The sequence below is a fragment of the Mobula birostris genome, chromosome 5 (assembly GCF_030028105.1).
Source record: "Mobula birostris isolate sMobBir1 chromosome 5, sMobBir1.hap1, whole genome shotgun sequence".
NCBI classification, from domain to species: Eukaryota; Metazoa; Chordata; class Chondrichthyes; order Myliobatiformes; family Myliobatidae; genus Mobula; species Mobula birostris.
In genome coordinates, this window is record NC_092374.1 from 194,774,237 (window position 1) to 194,794,224 (window position 19,988).

Consider the following 19,988-nt stretch of genomic DNA (forward strand, 5'->3'; position numbering starts at 1 on the left):
TTGGCAATAAAAGTGGGTCTACCAGATGAAGCAGTTTCTTTTTGTGTGTCCATTCCTATCAGGGCATTGTCCAATCTCAACACAGCAGCACATGGCTCAGATTTTAAAAGTTGTCACAGTACTTTTGACACTCTGAATGCTATTAATCACTCAGAATGATGTGGAGGAAGTGTTGGGAGGGAGAATGAAGTTTAAATAGACTCAGTAATACAGCATAGAGTCAGGCCTTTCAGTACAAGTCCATGATGACCAGAGCATCCTACCCTGCTATTCGGTCTACAATCCTCCAAGCCCTTCCCCCTCCATGTACCCTCCAAAATGCAACTTAAATGTTGCAATTGTATCCACCGACATTTCGTCCAGCAGCTCATTCCAGGTACTCACTTACCCCCTGTGTAAAGTAGTTGTCTTTCAGGTCTCTCAAATCTCAAGCATGTACCTTGCATGTGTGCCCTTTGGTTTTAGACTCTCCAACCTTCAGGAGATCTTCACTGTCCACCTTATCAAGACTGCAAGATTTTATAAACTTCTATGAAGTCACCCTTCTTCTCAAATGAATAAAGATCCAGTGTGACCAACCTCTCCCTACTATCACACAGCACATAAATTTACCACTTACAAGTTAGTAAAATATAATTCAAAGTGCAGCTATATTTTTGAAGTTATTATTTATATGCTCATTTGCTTACCTTGTGTCACTGGGCTCAGATAGTCTACTATTCTAGCAGACAGGGAGAGGAATCTAAAACGCTTTGAACTGTGGAAATTCTTCTTACAGGTTTCCCTTTATTAAGGGATTGGACACGCTGGAGGCAGGAAGCATGTTCCCGCTGATGGGTGAGTCCAGAACCAGAGGCCACAGTTTAAGAATAAGGGGTAGGCCATTTAGAACGGAGTTGAGGAAAAACTTTTTCACCCAGAGACTGGTGGATGTGTGGAATGCTCTGCCCCAGAAGGCAGTAGAGGCCAAGTCTCTGAATGCTTTCAAGAAAGAGATGGATAGAGCTCTTAAAGATAGCAGAATCAAAGGTTATAGAGATAAGGCAGGAACTGGATACTGATTGTGGATGATCAGCCATGATCACAGTGAATGGCGGTGCTGGCTCGAAGGGCCGAATGGCCTACTCCTGCACCTACTGTCTATTGTTTCCATTCCGAGGAAATATTCCCCATGCTTCTTGAAGTTAGTAATAGCCTAAAGCAATGCATTTGCACAAACAGCAACAAGAGAAACAAACTGGGAATGACATGACACGGGAAAGCATCTGGAACAGCCCAATATTAGGTATCCTTTGGACCCAAAAGAAGCCAGATGTGTTTGATTATCAAAGTTACTCGACTGACTAAATTCCTTGTGCTCTACATTTCCCTCTAAACTTTAAAGCATCTCTGTAAAACCTATCTCTGCATAAATATCCTCATATGCAGCTTAGTGTCAAGTTTTTTTAAAAATGTGCTCCGTCAGGTTTTTGGTACGTAGAGGAATATGGAAACAGGCCCCTTCGCCCACTAGGTTCACACAGTCCTGCAATCACATCCCACACAAACCCCAACTCCATCACCATCCCTCCAGATCGCACAAATTAGAGTAAACAATTTAACTATCATTCTACACGTTGCGAGAAGAAAGCTAAGCACTTGGGGGAAACTAAACGCCACACAGATGGCACTGGAAGTCAGGATGAAAAGCATGATGCTGCATTGCTATAGTTACATAGTGTTCTTTTAATGCAAGCTGTTATTGGGTTATTTAACACAAAAGGACAAAACCCAGCACATACCCAAGCCATAGGAGGGAGGGACAGAAGCTAGAGAAGAAAATCAGTCAAGTGATCTCTTGCCATAGAAGTGAAGGTGCACAGGACCAGAATCTGGCTTTGCTATTCCGCACTTCACTTTGTTTTCACAAGCAGAGGAGAAAAAGTGTTTTTTTTTCTTAAAGCACATTGAAACAAGTCTAGTAGATTAACTAGATGAATGGTTTATCTGACTGCAGATTCCAATAATAAACAAAGACTGGCAGGGACAAGTTCTTGCAGGTTTCATTAACAATCACACAGTTCTCGTTTTCTCTCTCTCTCTCTCTCATTACCTGTAGGTTTCTGAGTTTCTAAGGACTTTCCTTTGTAAGTATCAAAAAGGTTGAGTGACGAGTACTTGGTTTTTCCATCCTTTCCCTTTGCAGTTTGCCCCAAACGATCTGACATCTCGCTGGAAGGTCATTGAGTACGGTGGTTCCTTTAGGCACCCCTTAAAACGTGCCTCCTTCTAAAGAACAGGGGAGATAATATTCAGATATGTTGTTTAAAGACAAACTATACATTTTCATTCAACTATCTCTCATGGTGGTGTCTGAAAAGAGGATGCTGTCTAAGTTGCATGCCATCTTGGTCAATGTCTCCCATCCACTACTTAATGTACTGGTTGGGCACAGGAGTACATTCAGCCAGAGACTTATTCCTCCAAGATGCAGCACTGAGCGTCATAGGAAGTCATTCCAGTCTGTAGCCAGCAAACTTTATAACTCCTCCTTTGGAGGGTCAGACATCCTGAGCCAATAGGCTGGTCCTGGACTTATTTCATAATTTACTGGCATAATTTAGATATTACTATTTATGGTTCTATTACTATTTATTATTTATGGAGCAACTGTAATGAAAACCAATTTCTCCCGGGATTAATAAAGTATGACTATGACTATATTGTCAGCATAGTTTTAAGTGACTGCGAAATGGAGCTGTATGTATTACAAAGACTCTTGGTTAAATTCCATGGCCATGCTCATTAACTTGACTAAAACAATTTGAGCATTATCCACCCCAGGTACTAATTCAGAGACCAATCTCAAAACTCCCAATTCTGTTTAATTAATTAACAGTTTAAAGCAGGGGTTCCCCAGACCCTTTGGTTAATGGTATTAGTCAATGACATAAAAAGGTCGGGAACCCCTGGTTTAAAGAATGGACCGGAAACCTTGTCAGGTTATTTGTGCAAATCAGGAGGAAAAGTGTAAAGAGAGGGAAAAGTTTGATCTATACAACACAGCTGGGCTCTTTAGGCCAACTCATGTTGACAGTGATACCCATTTACAGCCAAATACTTCTGCTCCTTTCTTATCCAAATGCCCTTTAATTGTAGTAACTGCACCTTCTTACCACTTCCTCTGCTAGCCCATTTCATATTAATACATTGTGTAGAACAACCTGGCCCCTCAGATGACCTTTCTACCTTCTTATCTTAACCGATGCCCTCACCTCAAGAATGAGACTACTTACCTTAACACCATTAATTTTATAAATTTCTGGAAGGTCACCCGCAGCTTCTTACATCCCAGTGAGAAAGTTAATCTAGCCAATCTCTCCATTCCAGGCAACATCCTGGTGAACCTTCTCTGCACCCTTTCTAATGCTAACCCATTCTTCCTTTAGTATGGTGAGCAGAACTGTGCAAAATACTCCAAGTACAATCTGACCAATGTTTTGTACCACAGCAACTCATATCAACTGCTTAGCCTATGAAGGCAAGCATACCAAATCACTACTTTATCCACCTGTGTCACCATTTACAGGGATTTATGAACTTTCACTCCAATGATATACTTCAGCACTCCTGAGGTCCCTGCCATTTACTGTACATGTCCTGTTAGCATTTGATATTGAAAAGTGAATTAATCCAGAAAAGTGTAGGTAAATTCAAATTTCAGATTTGTGTTCCTGTTTCTTTTCACAACCTCTCCAACTTCACCTTCATCTTGATCTGTCCCCATACATTTTCATCCTAGTCATTTAGGACAAAACCTCTGCAGCACACCACTTAATACATTATTTCTAAAACTATCTTCTGCTCCAAACACCAACCTAGAGTACATACTGAATTACACCCGATGATGCATTCTGTAATAACACCGCTTGAAGGCAGCTAAATGTTGAACATTTTCTGGGGTGGGGAGTGGGAAATTTAATTTTTGTCTTATCTCACTTTTTAGCTACCGCATTGTAAAGAATTGTAAGGAAATGAATTGAATAGAATACTTACATCTTTCATATACATGAGTAAAAATCTTTATGTTATGTCTCCTTCTAAAAGTGCCCCACCTACTCTGTTCAGGGATGGGTTTTCCAGTTTGACAAACATAGCTTCTTTAACACCACCCCTTTCAAACCACCTCTCCTCCCTGTCCAAATGTACACATTGTTTAAACTTACCATGTCAGGGGTAAGTTTTTCCACACAGAGTGGTGGGTGCATGGAATGTACTGCCGCCGGTGGCGGTGGAAGCGGATACAATGGAGTCTTTTAAGAGACTCTTAGATAGGTACATGGAGCTTAGAATAATGGAACTATGCACTAGGGAAATGCTAGACAGTCTCTAGAGTAGGTTACATGGTCGGCACAACATTGTGGGCTGAAGGGCCTGTAAATTTCTATGTTCTACAATTGCCTGATGCACAAAATAGCAGGTGGCTTTGGCAATCTGGGCAGGGACAGTGAGGAAGGTGTAAATTTAGTGAAACCAAAGTATAGCAAGTCAATGCAGTGGAAAACAATGAAAGGTCCAGACAATTATAAAAATAACACTTTTCTTCCTTCTTCCCCAAATCAGTAATTGGGCATTTGCTCCGTTACTCACAAACAGTTAAAATAATAATTAAACCATGGTTTTCATAGAAAACTGAGTTACAAAAATACAACCTGAAATTTTGATTCAATTCTCATCTTACTGCATATACCAACCAAAACAACTTGAATTTTCGACAAAATAGGTCAGAAACAGGCTTTTGTAGAGAGCAAACAAGGTTCTTCCAGTCTTCATCACAAGAAGTCACATAAAAGCATCTTTTTAAGTCTGTGCTTTAGCAGTTTGATAACAGCACAAAGCCACAGAAACTCTGGTTATATTTATGCTGTTATCAACCTCTGAAACAGACTTAAAAAGGCACTTTTATAAGAGTCTGTAAAATGAGATGGGAAGAACTTAAAACATTCTTTAAATGTTAAATAATTTTACACCTAACCTTCTCACCTCAAGACAAATAGTAGAGAGTAAAAACAGTAATTGCTGAAGGAAAAATGCTAGAGGAAGCCAGCAGGTTAAGCAGCATCTGTGGACTTACAAATCATTTCAGGTTGTGACCTGGTATAACCCCAATCATGAGTACTTTGTAAGAAAGTCTCCATTTCCTTATTAATTGGAGTTGAGACAGCCTGGAATAAAGGAATAACATGATGGGACAAAACTGGAGCTGCCTTCATTCTTGTAAAAGCTGACCTCAGATTTATGAATGATACTGCTATACAGTAGGCTAGGAAAACAAACAAACACCAACCCTCGGGGAATGACAGATACAGCCAACAGGAAAGGACTGAAACAGTATCACCGATCAATTTTGCTCAGCCAATGACTACATTCAGGGCCAATTTTTTTTGAGCAATGAAAATATCACCGAATTTAGAGGGAATGTGGTAGAGGTCAGGGCTGACTTCACCGAATAAACAGTGGAAACAGAAGCAGGCCATACACAATTTATCCTACTCTGCTACTTGATAAGAAATAGGAGCTGGTCCAAGTAGCCATTACTTCTTAAAGACTGGAGCTAAACAGCAAGCCAGAAGACAGTCGGAAAATTCAGCGATTGGAAAACAAGTCACCAAGTTGCAATAAGAATTGCTTTCTCCAGAGCATACTTTCAAAACCTGCAGCATTAAAAAAAATCAAACCATGGTCATGCATCTAGTCCAGGCCTCAGATGCAACATTACAGAACTAAAAGCTTCAGATTTAAGAAAAACATCCAGTACAAGTGTTAAATTCTAAATACATCCAAAGCTGAAAGTTAATCATTTGTCAAGTGTTTGGAAAATGTTAGTTTGTTAAGTGGTTACTTTTAGCATACAACCTCATGCCAATGTTAAAAACTACACTATTTTGGAATGACCTACAGTCACACCCAACTTCTCTCACCCACCCACTAGTGAATGATCAACAGGATGATCCCAGTTGATTCTCACCTGCTGGGATAAGTAACATAGTGTCTCTTTTCCTGCACAAAAGTGAACAGAGTCTATCAACACAAATAAGAGAAAATCTGCAGATGCCAGAAATCCAAGCAACACACACACACAAAATGCTGGAGGAAGTCAGTAGGCCAGGCAGCATCTATGGAAAAGAGTATGGGTGGTATTTCAGGCAGAGACCCTGATGTACTCTTTTCCACTGATGCTGCCTGGCAGCCGAGTTCATTCCTTCAGCATAGTGTGTGTTGCAGAATCTAGCAAATAAGGCAGATGCAATAAAATTTTGTTGGCTGCTGTGCTCAGTTTGTGACATCCAAATACATGAAGAGCAAAGCAACAACTGAAGTAGGATCAATTTCCACTAGATTTTACCACAACCTCATTCCAGTTTACAAAGACAAGGAGGGGGAAGGGAGCAATTCCAATTTGTAAATGGCCCCAGTCATTTCTTTTACCTGCAATTGTTACAGGGGAAAAGAGGGAAGTTTAAGAGTTTTGAGCAGGTCCATAAACTTGAGAAAGAAGCAAACACTCCATTGAAGAAAATTAGTCAGAACAACTGCTGGTGTGAAGGGGGCTACTGCATAGAATTGTAAAAAGCTGCAGGAAGTTGTAAACTCAGCCAGCTCCATTATGAATACCATCTTCCCCAGCGTCAAGGACGTCTTCAAAAGGTGATGCATCAAAAAAGACAGCATCCATCATTAACGACCCCCATCTCCCAGGACAACGTGACTTCCTCTCACTGCTACCAAGAACCTGAAGACAGATAGATACAGACCCTACCTCACTACTTTTTTCCCCCTCCTCTCTTCATGCTATTTAATTTTTTAAAAATATACACCGTTGCAAGAAAAAGTTTGTGAACTCTTTGCAGTTACTGGTTTTCTGCGTTAGTTACTCAAAATGTGGTCTGATCTTCATCTACTCACAATAATAGACAAACACAAACTGCCTACACTATTAGCACACAAACATTTGTACTTCTCATCAATACTGAGTACACCATTTAAACAATCATCTTCTAGGTTCAAAAGAAAGGTATGTGAACCTCTGGGGTAATGCCTTCTACAAAAACTATTTGGAGTCAGTTGTTCCAATCAATGAATGCCAAAAAGGTTACAGCAAAAGACCTGCAGAAATTGAGAACATGCTTAAGTCTCTGTTCATGTATCCACTATATATAAAAAAAACACAACATGAATGGTGCTCATGGAAGGACACCATGGAGGAAACCACTGCTCTCAAAACATTGCTGCATGTCTCAATTTTGCAAAGGACCACCTGGATGTTCCACAACATTTCTGGGCCAATGCTCTGTGGACAGATGAGACAAAAGTTGCACATTCTGGCAGAAATACACACCGTTATGTTTGAAGGAAAACGGGCACTGCACACCAACACCAAAACCTCATCCCAACTGTGAAGCATGGTGGAAAGAGCATCATGATTTGAGGCTGCTTTGTTGCCCCAGGACCTGGACAGCTTGCAATCATTGAGGGAACAATGAATTCCAAATTATAGGAAGACATTTTCCAAGAGAATATCAGGGCAGCTGTCCGTCACCTTTAGCTTAAAAGAAGTTGGATGATGCAACAAGACAATGACAAAAATAAGAGTAAATCGACAGAATGGTTTAAAAAGAAGAAAATTCATGTTTTGAAATGGCTAAGTCAGAGTCCAGACCTTAACCCAATTGAGATGCTGTGGCATTACCTGAAGAGGGCTGTTCATGCAAGGTATCCCAGAAATATTGATGAACTGAAGCAGTTTTGTATGAAGGAACAGTGTAAAATTCCTCCTCGCTGTTGTGAAAGTCTGATCAGCAGCTACAGTGAACATTTAGTGTAGGTTATTGCTAATTGCTGCTAAAGGAGGTTCTACCAGTTATTAAATACAAGGGTTCACACACTTTCCAGCCTGGACTGTGAATGATTAAGCAATGTGTTCAATAAAGACATGAAAAGTACAATTGTGTTATTAGTTTAGGCAGATTAATGTTTGTCTACTATTGTGATTTAGGTGAAAATCAAACAACATTTTAAAGGGTAATTAATGGAGAATACCAGGTACTTGTAAAGGGTTCACTAGTTTTTCTTGCAACTGTACTTACTGCAATTTATAGTTTATTATTATGTATTGCAATGTACTGCTGCTGCAAAACAACAAATTTCATAACATATACCAGTGATACTAAATCTGAATCTGGAAGAATACAAAGAAATCACCAAATTAGAAGCTCCATTCATTTCTAGAATCTTTGTTACAATGGCAAGTGACCTCAAGACATTTAACCAGGCCAGTGATGCATTAAACCACAAATCCACTCTGTTGCTGACAGGATTCACATTCATTTATTTCAGTATGGTTGTTATAATGAATAGGACCCGTTATTTGCCAACAATCATCTGAAGAGCAAAGCTGGCAACTGTTTAAAATGGAGGTTATCAGGCATCGTTGGTTCTGCTCTTTACTACTGAACATTGCATTTAGAGGATTATATAATTAAACCCTGGTAAACTAGAAGTAAAGATGGAATAAAAATTTAAAGAATGCTACTGTATTATACAACCTCTAAAGTCCAGCTCCATAAGGAAACAGATTTTTAAACAAACTTCTCTATCCAGCAGCTCACATGGCAAATCCATCATCTAGTAGAGAATCAGCAGCCTCCAGGAGCTGTTAAAAATCTAATGTTAGGCTGAAAAGGAAACCTGTCTTTAGGTTTCTCTTTATCAAGTATTAATGCCACTTGTAATAAAACCCAGCAAGTTTAAATCCCACCAACCATAAAGGCTGTTAATGGAAATTCAATCTGCCTGGTGCATCAGTGTACACAATGAGTGTTTAACCAGCCATGCAAAGGAGTTATACAAATATTTCAAAAGATTTTCAGACAACGAGCTGTTTACACCAGTTTGGGTTTATTAAACTCCCAAGAGTTGAAGAGTGGAATGTGTACTGAAACAACAGTTCTGTGTTGGATTCATATAGACAACTGTCGTTCCATAACAGCAGCACAATGTCACAAATGATCTTGTCCCAGTCTAATCTCCTTAAACTATCAGATGTGATAGTACTCTCCAAAACAAACTCAATGGAAATAATGAATTTCTATTTAATCTGATAGTCTTTGCAACCTCAAAACACCTTTCTTTCATTAGTTTACAAGTTAACCCAAATACTTGGTTTAACATTAGGAAAACTGCTCCTGCTGGCTTGGACAGTTTATTCTGACTGGTTTTCAGAGAGAAGTGTGCACTGCAGTTGCTAGTAGCAATCTTGCCTCAAGGTGGCCAAGTCCCACTCCAGAGATGAGCACAAAAAACACAATGCATTGAACTCACACGTACTGTCTTCACAATGTTTCTTCTCAATATTAAACAAGGAGCTTAATATGACTTCCCCCCCCCCAATTTGGATCCCACAGAAAGACAGTGACCCCTAACATGTTTACTGTTAAGATTCAAGAGTTAAATGTTGATCAGAACCTTTGAAAGAACTTTGTTACTCTTCGAAACAGTGTCATGGAATCTCTTAAAATCATCCAAGAACATTAATAAGGCTGTCATTCATTGTCTGTGCAACTTGCTAGAGGTACTGCCTTGGTTCTACATTAGGAAGCCAATCTAGATTTTCTAAATTGGAAAGAACCAGATTACTATTCAAAGCTATGGTTGACGTTTTTGCACCAAGACCACAAGCAGAATAAATAAGCCAAAGTATTGTTAGCTACAAGTGGAATATTCACAGCTAGAATTGGCCATTTAAATTATCCCAAACTGTAAATCAATGCCAAATTGAAGTAAATAAAAGTGTACACAAGCCATTCTTTTATGTGATATGGAACATAAGCAGATAAGAGACAGTATGATTATGCACGTGGGACCATTCAAAAAAAACTTGAATCTTCTGCTCATCTTGGGCGCCAAGGAGGACTTGCTTCCACAATGATTATGGGTTCCAAGGTGGTTAATGTAGGGGAAAAACAGACTCTTTCACAGATGGGAGTGAATGAGCTGTGATATGACTCACTCCTTACGCTACTCATACACACCACAGATCCCCAATACTATGACTGCTTCTTTCCTCTTTCTGGAGTGGTCACATACCAGATACCCAGAAGTCAATTGGAGAGTTACATAACTTCAGGGTGACAAGAGGACATACTTAAATATTTTCATCTATCATTTTGTAACTGTTCCCTTGAATGAGCATGGAATAGTACATGATCGTACATGAGGCACTGATCGTGTGGATAGACAAGAGGCTTTTTCCCGGGGCTGAAATGGCTAACATAAGAGGGCACAGTTTTAAGGTGCTTGGAAGTAGGTACAGAGGAGATATCAGGGTTAAGTTCAACAAAAAACACAGAGAGTGGTGAGTGCATGGAATGGGCTGCCAGTGACGGTGGTGGAGGCTGATACAATAGGGTCTTTTAAGAGACTCCTGGATAGGTACATGGAGCTTAGAAAAATAAGAGGGCTATGGGTAACCCTAGGTAATTTCTAAAGTAAGCACATGTTCGGCACAGCTTTGTGAACCGAAGGGCCTGAATTGTGCTGCAGGTTTTCTACGTTTCTATGTTTCAGGGAGCATGCTGAATAATCAAATCATGTGGCCTGCCCTAAACAGTCAGCTGACTGCCACAAGGGCCTATGTTGGCATGAACCTTACTCTAACAGGAGCTAAAAAACAGAAGTTCGTAATCACATGCAGAAATGGGGGTGCACACATGGTATGTTTGACTGCATTTTCAGTCTGTCCACATCCAATTATGAATTAAAAGATTGACAAATTTCATTTATACAATTCCTTTCAATCTGCAAAGTAGAATAAGCCATCGTGAAATTTGTTCACTTAGCAGCAGTTCAATGCAATACCTGGTAACACATAGAAAAAATAAAACTAATATACATTAATGTATTTTCAATAGATTAAAATAGTGCAAAAACAGAAATATATATTATTTTAAAGTGGGGTAGTATTCATGGTTCAATGCCCATTTAGGAATCATATGGCGGAAGGGAAGAAGCTGTTCTTGAATCTCTTGAGTGTGCGCCTTCAGGCTTCTGTGCCTCCTTCATAATGGTAACAATGAGAAGAGGGGCTTGTCCTGGGTGGTGGGGATCCTCAACAATGGATGTCACCTTCCTTGAAGATGTCTTGGGTACTATGGAGGCTCGGACCCAGATTGGAGCTGACTAATTTTACAACTTTTTGTAGCTTCAGACCTGTGCAGTAGCACCCCCCGCCCCAACCAGACAGTGATATGGCCTGTCAGAATGCTTTTTATTGGCTACTGTCACTTTTTTTTTGTGGCAAGTATCTCAGAAATTTAAGCCAAAATTTAAAAAATACATCAAAATTCACTGTTTTTTGAATCAGCATCTGTTGGCTGAAGTGGATAACATAAGCACACCCAACTGTTTGCTAGTGTAGTGTCTAATGACCACAGAAGTACACATGACTGACCATCTCCTGCCCCAATTAAGCAGTATAGTGTCCCCAATAAATGAAAATAGCTTGGATTCCCTTCTCGATTTGTTTCTGTTCTTCAAGAGTTGTCCCAAAATAAATAGCTGCCCAAATTAATTGCAGAATCACTATAGAATTAACTGTGGAATCCACTATAATGATTTTCAACTAAGTGGACCTGGAATTCCAATCTGAAGAATGCTCCAATGCAGACCTTTAGTACTCATTTTGCAGTAAAGGAAAAAGCACCAAGGAATGTTGTTGGAAGAGTGAATAATGAGGAAGTTCGTGTAAGGTTACAGATCAGATGGAAATATGGTTAGAGCATTGGCAGATTAGAATTTAATCCTGACAAGTACAAGGCAGTGCATGGGGCGGGGGGGGGGGGGAGGAGGGGGGGCAAGGAGGAGGAGAAGAGAAACAAAGTCAAATAGAGATAGGACAGTGCCTACAGTAAATGGTAATAAGAAATGGCAATGGACAGAGGGAAGTTTAGTTCAAGTCTATAGTTCTCCAAAGATAGCAACACAGGTAAGCAACGCAGTGAAGTCAGATGGCAATCTTGCTTTCACAGAGAGGCATAGAATATAAAATTGGGATGTTATTTTGCAAGTCTATAAAAGACTAGTTAAACTAACCTTGTGTAATGTATGTAGTTCTGGGTGCCACACTACAAGGAGGACGTGATTGCAATATGGATCGAAGTGGACATTCCAGGATGTTGCCTGGATAGGACTGGATGAGTTTGCTTATGGAGAGACGGGATAGGTTGGGCTTGTTTTTTCCCCTGGAAGAAAGACAGCTAAGGAGTGATCTGATAGCACAGATAGCCAGAATCTCCATACCCACCCCTCCTCCAAATTTTCAGTGCATCAAAAATTTAAGGAAAAAGTTTCTGTTTAGTATGGTTGATATTTGAAACTCACTTCTAAAGTTGGTGATAAAATAAAGAAAAACAAACATTTAGACAGACTTAAATAGATAAAGCATAGAAGGATGTGGTCTCAGTGCAGTAAAATGAAATGAGTGCCCCCGGCTGTGATAATTGAAGGGCCTATTGTGCTATAGGACTGACTGAAGTCAGATTGCTTGCTGTCCACCTAACAGACAATAGTAAAGGATATTCTGTGTGGCTGCGCCTTTAACTAGGTGAAACAAGCAGATGGAGCAAATTAATGCTGCACAAGGGCAGGCAATACTTTACAAAGGCAACTCACAGTAGCTCCAAGTGCCATTCTTTCAAATAGGCAAAAACATCTTGCATGTTTTGAAATGTCATTCAATTGTAGTACAATTACATTTTTGCTTATTTTTGAAATGGCATTTTTTTTTTGCTGAGGTAAGAGGAAGAGTTCAAATTGTGCATATGTGCTTTCAAAAGGCATATGAAAAAGTTTAATTTATCAGCTTCATCAGTAAAACTAAGGACTGGAACAGAGAAGAGGCAGTAGTACCACAGAAGTTCTTAAGATTGGGAAACAAATGGTGAACCATTGCCTCTGAGGTCAGGACAAAGTGAAACCCCAGTGTTACCAGGATCATGACTTTTCTTAAAGAAAATGTTAATTATTTGGACAAGATGTAGAGAATTTTAAAATATATTGGAATATGCTGGCAGGATAGGCTGAAGTTCAAACAAATAGCAAGCAATGTCCTGGAGCTGACCTCTATTTATAATTGAACTTAAAATACAAGAACGAGGTCACATTGAATTTTTATAAACACCAGTTCAGTCACAACTACAGCACTGTGTCCAATTTGAAGCAGTTCATTTCAAACGCACAAAGGCCACAGAGAGGACAGACAAGGCACATCACAGATTTGGCAAGCAGAGACATAGCCCTTGGCCTACTGCTTATAACGTTGACCTTTTGCCCATCTACACTAATCCCACTTGCCAGCATTAGGTTATATTCTTCTGTGTCTTGTCTACTTAAGTGCCTGTCTAATTGTAATTGACATGAGGTTTTTTTTTTAAAAAAGGGTCATAGGAATAGTCCAGGGGTAGCATATTCCTGTAAGGGTGGGCATACCAAGTTTGGGGAAATCATACTGATGAGGGGATAAAGGCACTGGTCAAGAAAAATGAAGCATGCATCACATTAGGCAACTGAGTATGAATGAATCTGTCAACAAACACAAGCTTAGGATCATGTTTAAGAGGGAAAACAGGAAAGGCAAAAAGATACGAGACTGATTTGGCAGGCAGAATTAAAGATAATCCCAAAAGATTCCTCAGTTATATCAGCAGTAAAAGGACCACTGAAGAGACTGCCCTCTTAAAGATCAAGGAGAATATCATGGATGCCAGAAGGATACAAGTAGTATGCTTTTAGAACACATGATTGTTATGAGGAAGAAGGTAGGCTGATAGTTGAAGATTCAAGATTGCTTATTTTCATGTGTCAGCACACAAGTGTAAAGGAGAATGAAATGATTGTTACTCTGGATTTGATGCACCATAAAAATCAAATAGCTTACAGAACAATTAAACAATGAATACAAAAACACAAGATCTTATATGCATAGACTGATTGTACAGTATGTTCATAAAACAATGTAAGATTCAGCACTATCTGTATACAAGGTAACTTATAGGAAAGTAATAATGTAATGGCAGTGGGGTTATTGGTCAGCTTGACTGCTTGGGGGGAACAATTATTTTTAAGCATAGTGGTCCTGATGTTGATGTTATGCAGCCTCATCCCTGAGCAGGGTTGGTGGGATCCTTCATATTGCTGGCCCTTGCCCCCAACAACTTTCTGTCCTTGGTGATGGGTAGGCTGATAGCAGTGATGCAATGTACAATTCCAAGTACCCACTGTGGAGCCCTGTTGTTCACCGCAATGCAGTTTCCATATCACAATGATGCAGCATGTTAGGATGCTCTCAACAGCACATTATGCATCTGAAATAATACACAATAAGATGGGCAAATGCCCAGTGCCTGATCAAATACACACCCAGCTCCTCTGGGAGGCCAAGGAAGAAATTTTAGAGGCCCTAGGAGGGAGATTTGCTTTGTCATTCCCTTCTGGCAACATTCCAGAAGAGAGGAAGGCTAATGTGGTTCCATATTCAAATTGGGTAGTGAGGACAGGCCAGAGAACTCCAGATCTGAGTGTGACTTCAATTATAGGAAAACTATTGGAGGGAACTCTGAGGTACAAGATCCACGATCACTTGGATAGTCAAGGCCTAATCAGAAATAGTCAGCATGCTGCAGTTGAGGGGTGGGGCAGTCATGTCCAATGAATCTTTCGCAGAGGGGATAGATGAAGGTGGGGCAGTGATGTTGCTCATATGGACTTCACAGAACTACTTTTGACAAGGACCCACATGACAGGCTTTTCTGAAGATTCAAACTGCATGGGACTCAGAGAGCTAATGAAGAGGACTCAAAATTGGCCCAGTGATAAAAAGCAGAGGGCAAATGGTTGAAGGTTGATTCTGAGACTGGAAGCTTATGACTAGTGGGGTGCCCCACGGGTCAGTGTTGGGGCCTCTGTCATTGAGTAAGTGATTTGGATATGAATGCACATGATAGGATTAGCAACTTTTGGGACACCATGGTAGCGCAGCTGTTTATGCAACGCTACCACAGCTTGAGCGTCAAAAGTTGAGAATTCAACTCTGGCATTGTCTGTAAGAAAGTTTGTACTATTTTCCCATCAGCATGTGGGTTTTCTATGGGTACTCCACTACAGTCGAAAGATGTACCAGTTAATTGGTCATGGCAAATTGTCATGTGATTGGGCTAGATTAAATAGGGAGATTGCTGGGCAGCGTGGCTTGCTGGGCCAGAAGGGCCTGTTCTGCGCTGTGTAAAAAAAAACGTTGCTGATAATACTAAATTTGGGAATCTTGTCTGATGAATTGCAAAGAGATCTTGATCAGTTCGGCTGAGGCATGGCAAATGGATTTCAACTTAGACAAATTTAAGGTGATGCATTTTGGACAGTCAAACCAGGGTAGGACTTGTACAGTGACTGGCAGGGAGTACAGGTGCACAGTGTGCTTAAAATAGCCATGCAAGTACAGAGTGGTGAAGACTTTTAACATGCTGGCCTGCATCAGGGCACTGTTTAAAAGTAGGGACATTATGCTGCAGTTACACAAGTCATTGGTGCACTTGGAGTATTGAGTACAGTTTTCGTCCTCTTGAAGACCTCATGGAAACTTATAAAATCATGAGGAATATGGATATGTGGATAGTTATGGTCTTTTCCTCAGGGCTAGAGTCCAAAACTATAGGCCACAGATACAAGACAAGAGGGGAGAAATTTGCTGCTCTGCGCAGCAGCACATTGTAATACATAGTAATAACTATAAATTACATTAAATACACAAAAACAAATAGCAGCACAGAAAACAGGGGAGATATACAGTGACGTGTTCACGGATTCACTCAACATTTGAGAAATCTGATGGCAGAAGGGAAGAAGCTGCTCCTGAGATATTCAATTCATCTTCAGGCTCCTGTACCTCCTTTTTCACAGTAGCAATGAGAAGCACGGTAGCATGTCCTGAGTGATGGGGACCTTTAATGATGAATGCAGCCTTTTGACAATGCCCTTGAAGTAATGCCCATGATGGAGCTGGCTAAGTTCACAACTTTCTGCAGCTTATTCCGTTTCTGTGCAGTGACCCCTCCACACCAGATGAGGATGCAATCAGTTAGAATGCTCTCACGCTGTACATAGCAGAAATTTGTGCACATCTTTGGTGACATATCAATTCTCTTCAAATTCCCAATAAAATATAGCCACTGTCATGCCTTCCTTTAATTGCATTAATATGTTGGGCCCAGGATAAATCTTCAAGAGATATTGACACCCTGGAACTTGAAACTGCTCACTCTTTCCACTTCTGATCCCTTGATGAGAACTGGTGTGTGTTCCCTCATCTTACTCTTCCTCAAGTCCACAATCAATTCTTCAGTCTTAACGTTGAGTACAAGGTTGTTGCTGCAACACCACTCAACTAGCTGATGCATCTTGTCACCACCTGAAATTCTGCCAACAACAGTTGTGTTGTCAGCAAATGTACTGAAACTGTATTTAGTATTTAAACTGTACCTAGCCACACTGTCATGGGTGCAATACGTAGAGCAGTGGGCTAAGCACACATCCAGTGTGGATAGTCAGCGAGGACATGCTACTTCCAATCCACACAGCCTATGGTCTCTCAGTGAGGAAGTCAAGGATCCAATTGCAGAGGGAGGAACACAGGCCCAGGTTTTGGAGCTTATGAATCTCCAAGTTCATCCACGGCTTCTGATTTGGGTATGTCCAATGTGCTCTCATAGGCACACACTCGCCCACTCAGGTTTAAATTAAGCCAATGGCAGGTGCAGCGTATTCGTTCCGATTCGAAGATGAATCGTTGAATATTGTCCAAAGCAGTCCTGTAAACACTCCTCCACCACTGGTGCTGCAGTCTCTGCCTATATGCAGGGAGATGTAGAGCCAGATGTTGGACTTTTCAAAGATGGGTGTGGGGTGGCGCAGAAAGTGTTTGTGATGGTGGTGTAACAGTGGTCAAGTATGTTGGTTCTCTAATACTACAGCTGATATGCTGCTCAGAAACTTAAAGCCACCTAGTGGAAATCTCGCACAATGATAGGGAAGACATCAGGGTGTGAAGTTGTGTGCCTGCTGATTACATTACTCACTCCTCCAAAGCCTACGTGATGTTGGTCTGAGGTGGAATATAGACAGCTACAAGGATCATGGTGAAAAACTCCCTTGACAGATAAAATAGACAGTATTTGACCATGAGATGCTCTTGATCGGGTGAGCAGGACTAAGACAGAATCGCCATGTATGTGCACACAATGAGTTAATCATAAAGCATACTCCACCTCTTCTACCTTTAAAAGGCTGAGCTGTCCTGTCTTTACGGAGAACAGTGAAGCCAACAAGATGCAGCGCTGCAGGGGTGAGCCACAGTTTGGTGAAGCTAAACACACAGCAGTCCATGATGTGCCTCAGGTACTGTAATCTTACTCTGAGGTCATCAATATTCCAGAGACTATACATATACCTGCAGGATAGTCAGGAGTGGAAGGCTGAAGCTTCTGCTTCTCAAACAAACTTGTATTCTTGTAAACTTGTACCACAGGGAAACCACTTTCTCTTTCTTAACGGGGAAATGCATTTGCAAACCAAGTCTGCATCGGAGGCTCATCACCTTTCAGTATCGATAGATATTTTAGATATCTTAAATTGACGCAGCTTACTGAAGTACCCATGGCTGTGACTGTGGATTTCAGCTATAATGGTCCTAAACAGAAATATTTGATGATTCCCATCACAGCTGCACATAGAGAGGAGTTTCCACCTTAGGATCCTCTTTTTAGCGGGCAGAATGCTGCGGTTGCCATGAACTAGTTGAGCAATCAGTACTTCTATGCTGAATTAATCTACGGCTAGCTTAAACATATCTATGTATCTAATTCCATCACCTTCGCTGGCAATGAATTCAAAATATCATTCCCAGAGAAGGTGGCGCAGCATCCATCTCAAATTTCCTTTAAACCTACATCCTTGTACTTTAAACATGCTCCTGTTTTTGAATCTTTCTCCAAGTTGACATATCAATCCACCTTATCTCTGCCAATCCAGACAACTTCCTGGAGGATCAAACACGAGATTTTCAAGATACTGGAAATTCAGTGTAACACACAAAAATGATGGAGGAACTCAGCAAATCAGGTAGCATCTATAACCAAGGAACAGAGTTGACAGTTTGGTTGAACCCTTCATCAGGACCGGAGAGCTTTTGTTAAGCTGTTGATTTGTTGTATGTTGATCTGGTTAGTTGTGTTCTACATTGTGGGCATTATGTTAATGGCAAATGCATGGCGATTCTTGAGGGTTGCCCTAGCACATCCTGAGATGTGTTGCTTGTTAACGCTAACGGTGAATTTCAATGCATGTTTCTACGATAAAGAAAGTGCATCTGAATTTTGTCCATTGTAATAAGCACACCATGTGATTACAGCCAATTTAATAAACAACTCAACTGAAAGTAAATTAAACTCAACACACGTACACTATGTTAGCAAACCAGGTGCGCAAGAAATTAGGAAGGTAAATAGGATATTGGCCTTCATAGCAAGAACAATGGAGTAAATAGGTACAGAGATGTTCTTTCAATTGTAGTCCAGTTTTGTCATAACTGCCATTAAAAGACTTGCTAATGGAGAGATGATTCACAATATTGACTCTTAGGTGAAAGACAGTCATGAGGGACAACAGTCGCAACAGTTTTGAGGATTTCTTTCTACCTTTGAAGACTGCATGGCTTACTTAGTCCAATCCTGACCATTTATCCCGACTACTACTATGTCGACTCTAACAGACTCTGGAGAATGATAATACGCTAAGATGCCACTGCCCAATGGAGGAATCAAATACGAGGCAGCAGTGTCACCCATTTAAGATTGAGACAAGAAGTGAGCTACAGAGCTGTGCATGCTGAGTCACTGAATATGTTCAGGGCAGGGAAGTATTGTGGATTACAATCCCCAAATCCACACAGCGAGGGCATTTCAGTTAGAAAACACAATAATAATTAACCCCAAATACAGAGAAGGAAGGAGGAAAAAAAAGACCTTGCATGCATTCATCTCTCTTGATTTGTCATGAAATTGTCAAATGAGGGGATTGTCAATTGGCATGAGAGGGGAACTGGCCAAGATTAACTGGAAAGGGACACTAGCAGCAATGGCTGGAGTTTCTGCGAAAAATGAAGGAAGTGCAAGACAAATATATTCAAATAAGAAATATTTGAATGGAAGAAGGACACTACCGTGGCTGACAAGTAAAGTCAGAGCCAAAGTAAAAGCAAAAGAGACAGCATACAAGGAAGCCAAAGCTAGTGGGAAGATAGAAGATTGGGAAGCTTTTAAAAACTTGCAGAAGGAAACTAAGGTCATCAGGAAGGGAAAGGTGAATTATGAAAGGAGGCTGGCGACTAATATCAAAGAAGATACTAAAAGCGCTTTTTTAAAAAAAAAATATATACAGGGTAAAAGAGAGTTGAAGGTAGATATAGGACCAATAGAAAATGATGCCGGAGATATTATAATGAGAGACGCAGAGATGGCAGAGGAACTGAATACATATTTTGCATCAGTCTTCACAGTGGAAGACAACTGTAATGTACTGGACATTCAAGAGTGTCAGGGAAGCTTTTTACTTGCAGTGAAAATACCAACTGAGAAGGTGCTCAGGAAGCTTAATGGTCTGAGGGTGGATAAATCTCCTAAATCTCATTCGTAAGGCCAGTGATGTTGTGGGGATGGAACTGGACTCTCTGACGGTGGTGTCTGAAAAGAGGATGTATCCAAGTTGCATGCCATCTTGGACAATGTCTCCCATCCACTACATAATGTACTGGTTGGGCACAGGAGTACATTCAGCCAGGGACTCATTCCACCGAGATGCAACACAGAGCGTCACAGGAAGTCATTTCTGCCTGTGGCCATCAA

The 19,988-nt window shown here is 40.6% G+C and overlaps 1 protein-coding gene across 3 annotated transcripts in view; it reads right to left on the reverse strand.

The window, feature by feature from the left end:
• The window catches only part of LOC140198198 (protein PRRC2A-like), a 141,108-nt gene that overhangs the window by 113,205 nt on the left and 7,915 nt on the right, over positions 1–19,988 (reverse strand). For all 3 annotated transcript variants that reach the window (XM_072259227.1, XM_072259226.1, XM_072259225.1), the window contains exon 2: positions 2,093–2,268. In XM_072259227.1, the coding sequence (XP_072115328.1) occupies positions 2,093–2,207 (115 nt within the window). In that variant the 5' untranslated portion in view covers positions 2,208–2,268. The remainder of the gene's footprint in view (positions 1–2,092; positions 2,269–19,988) is intronic.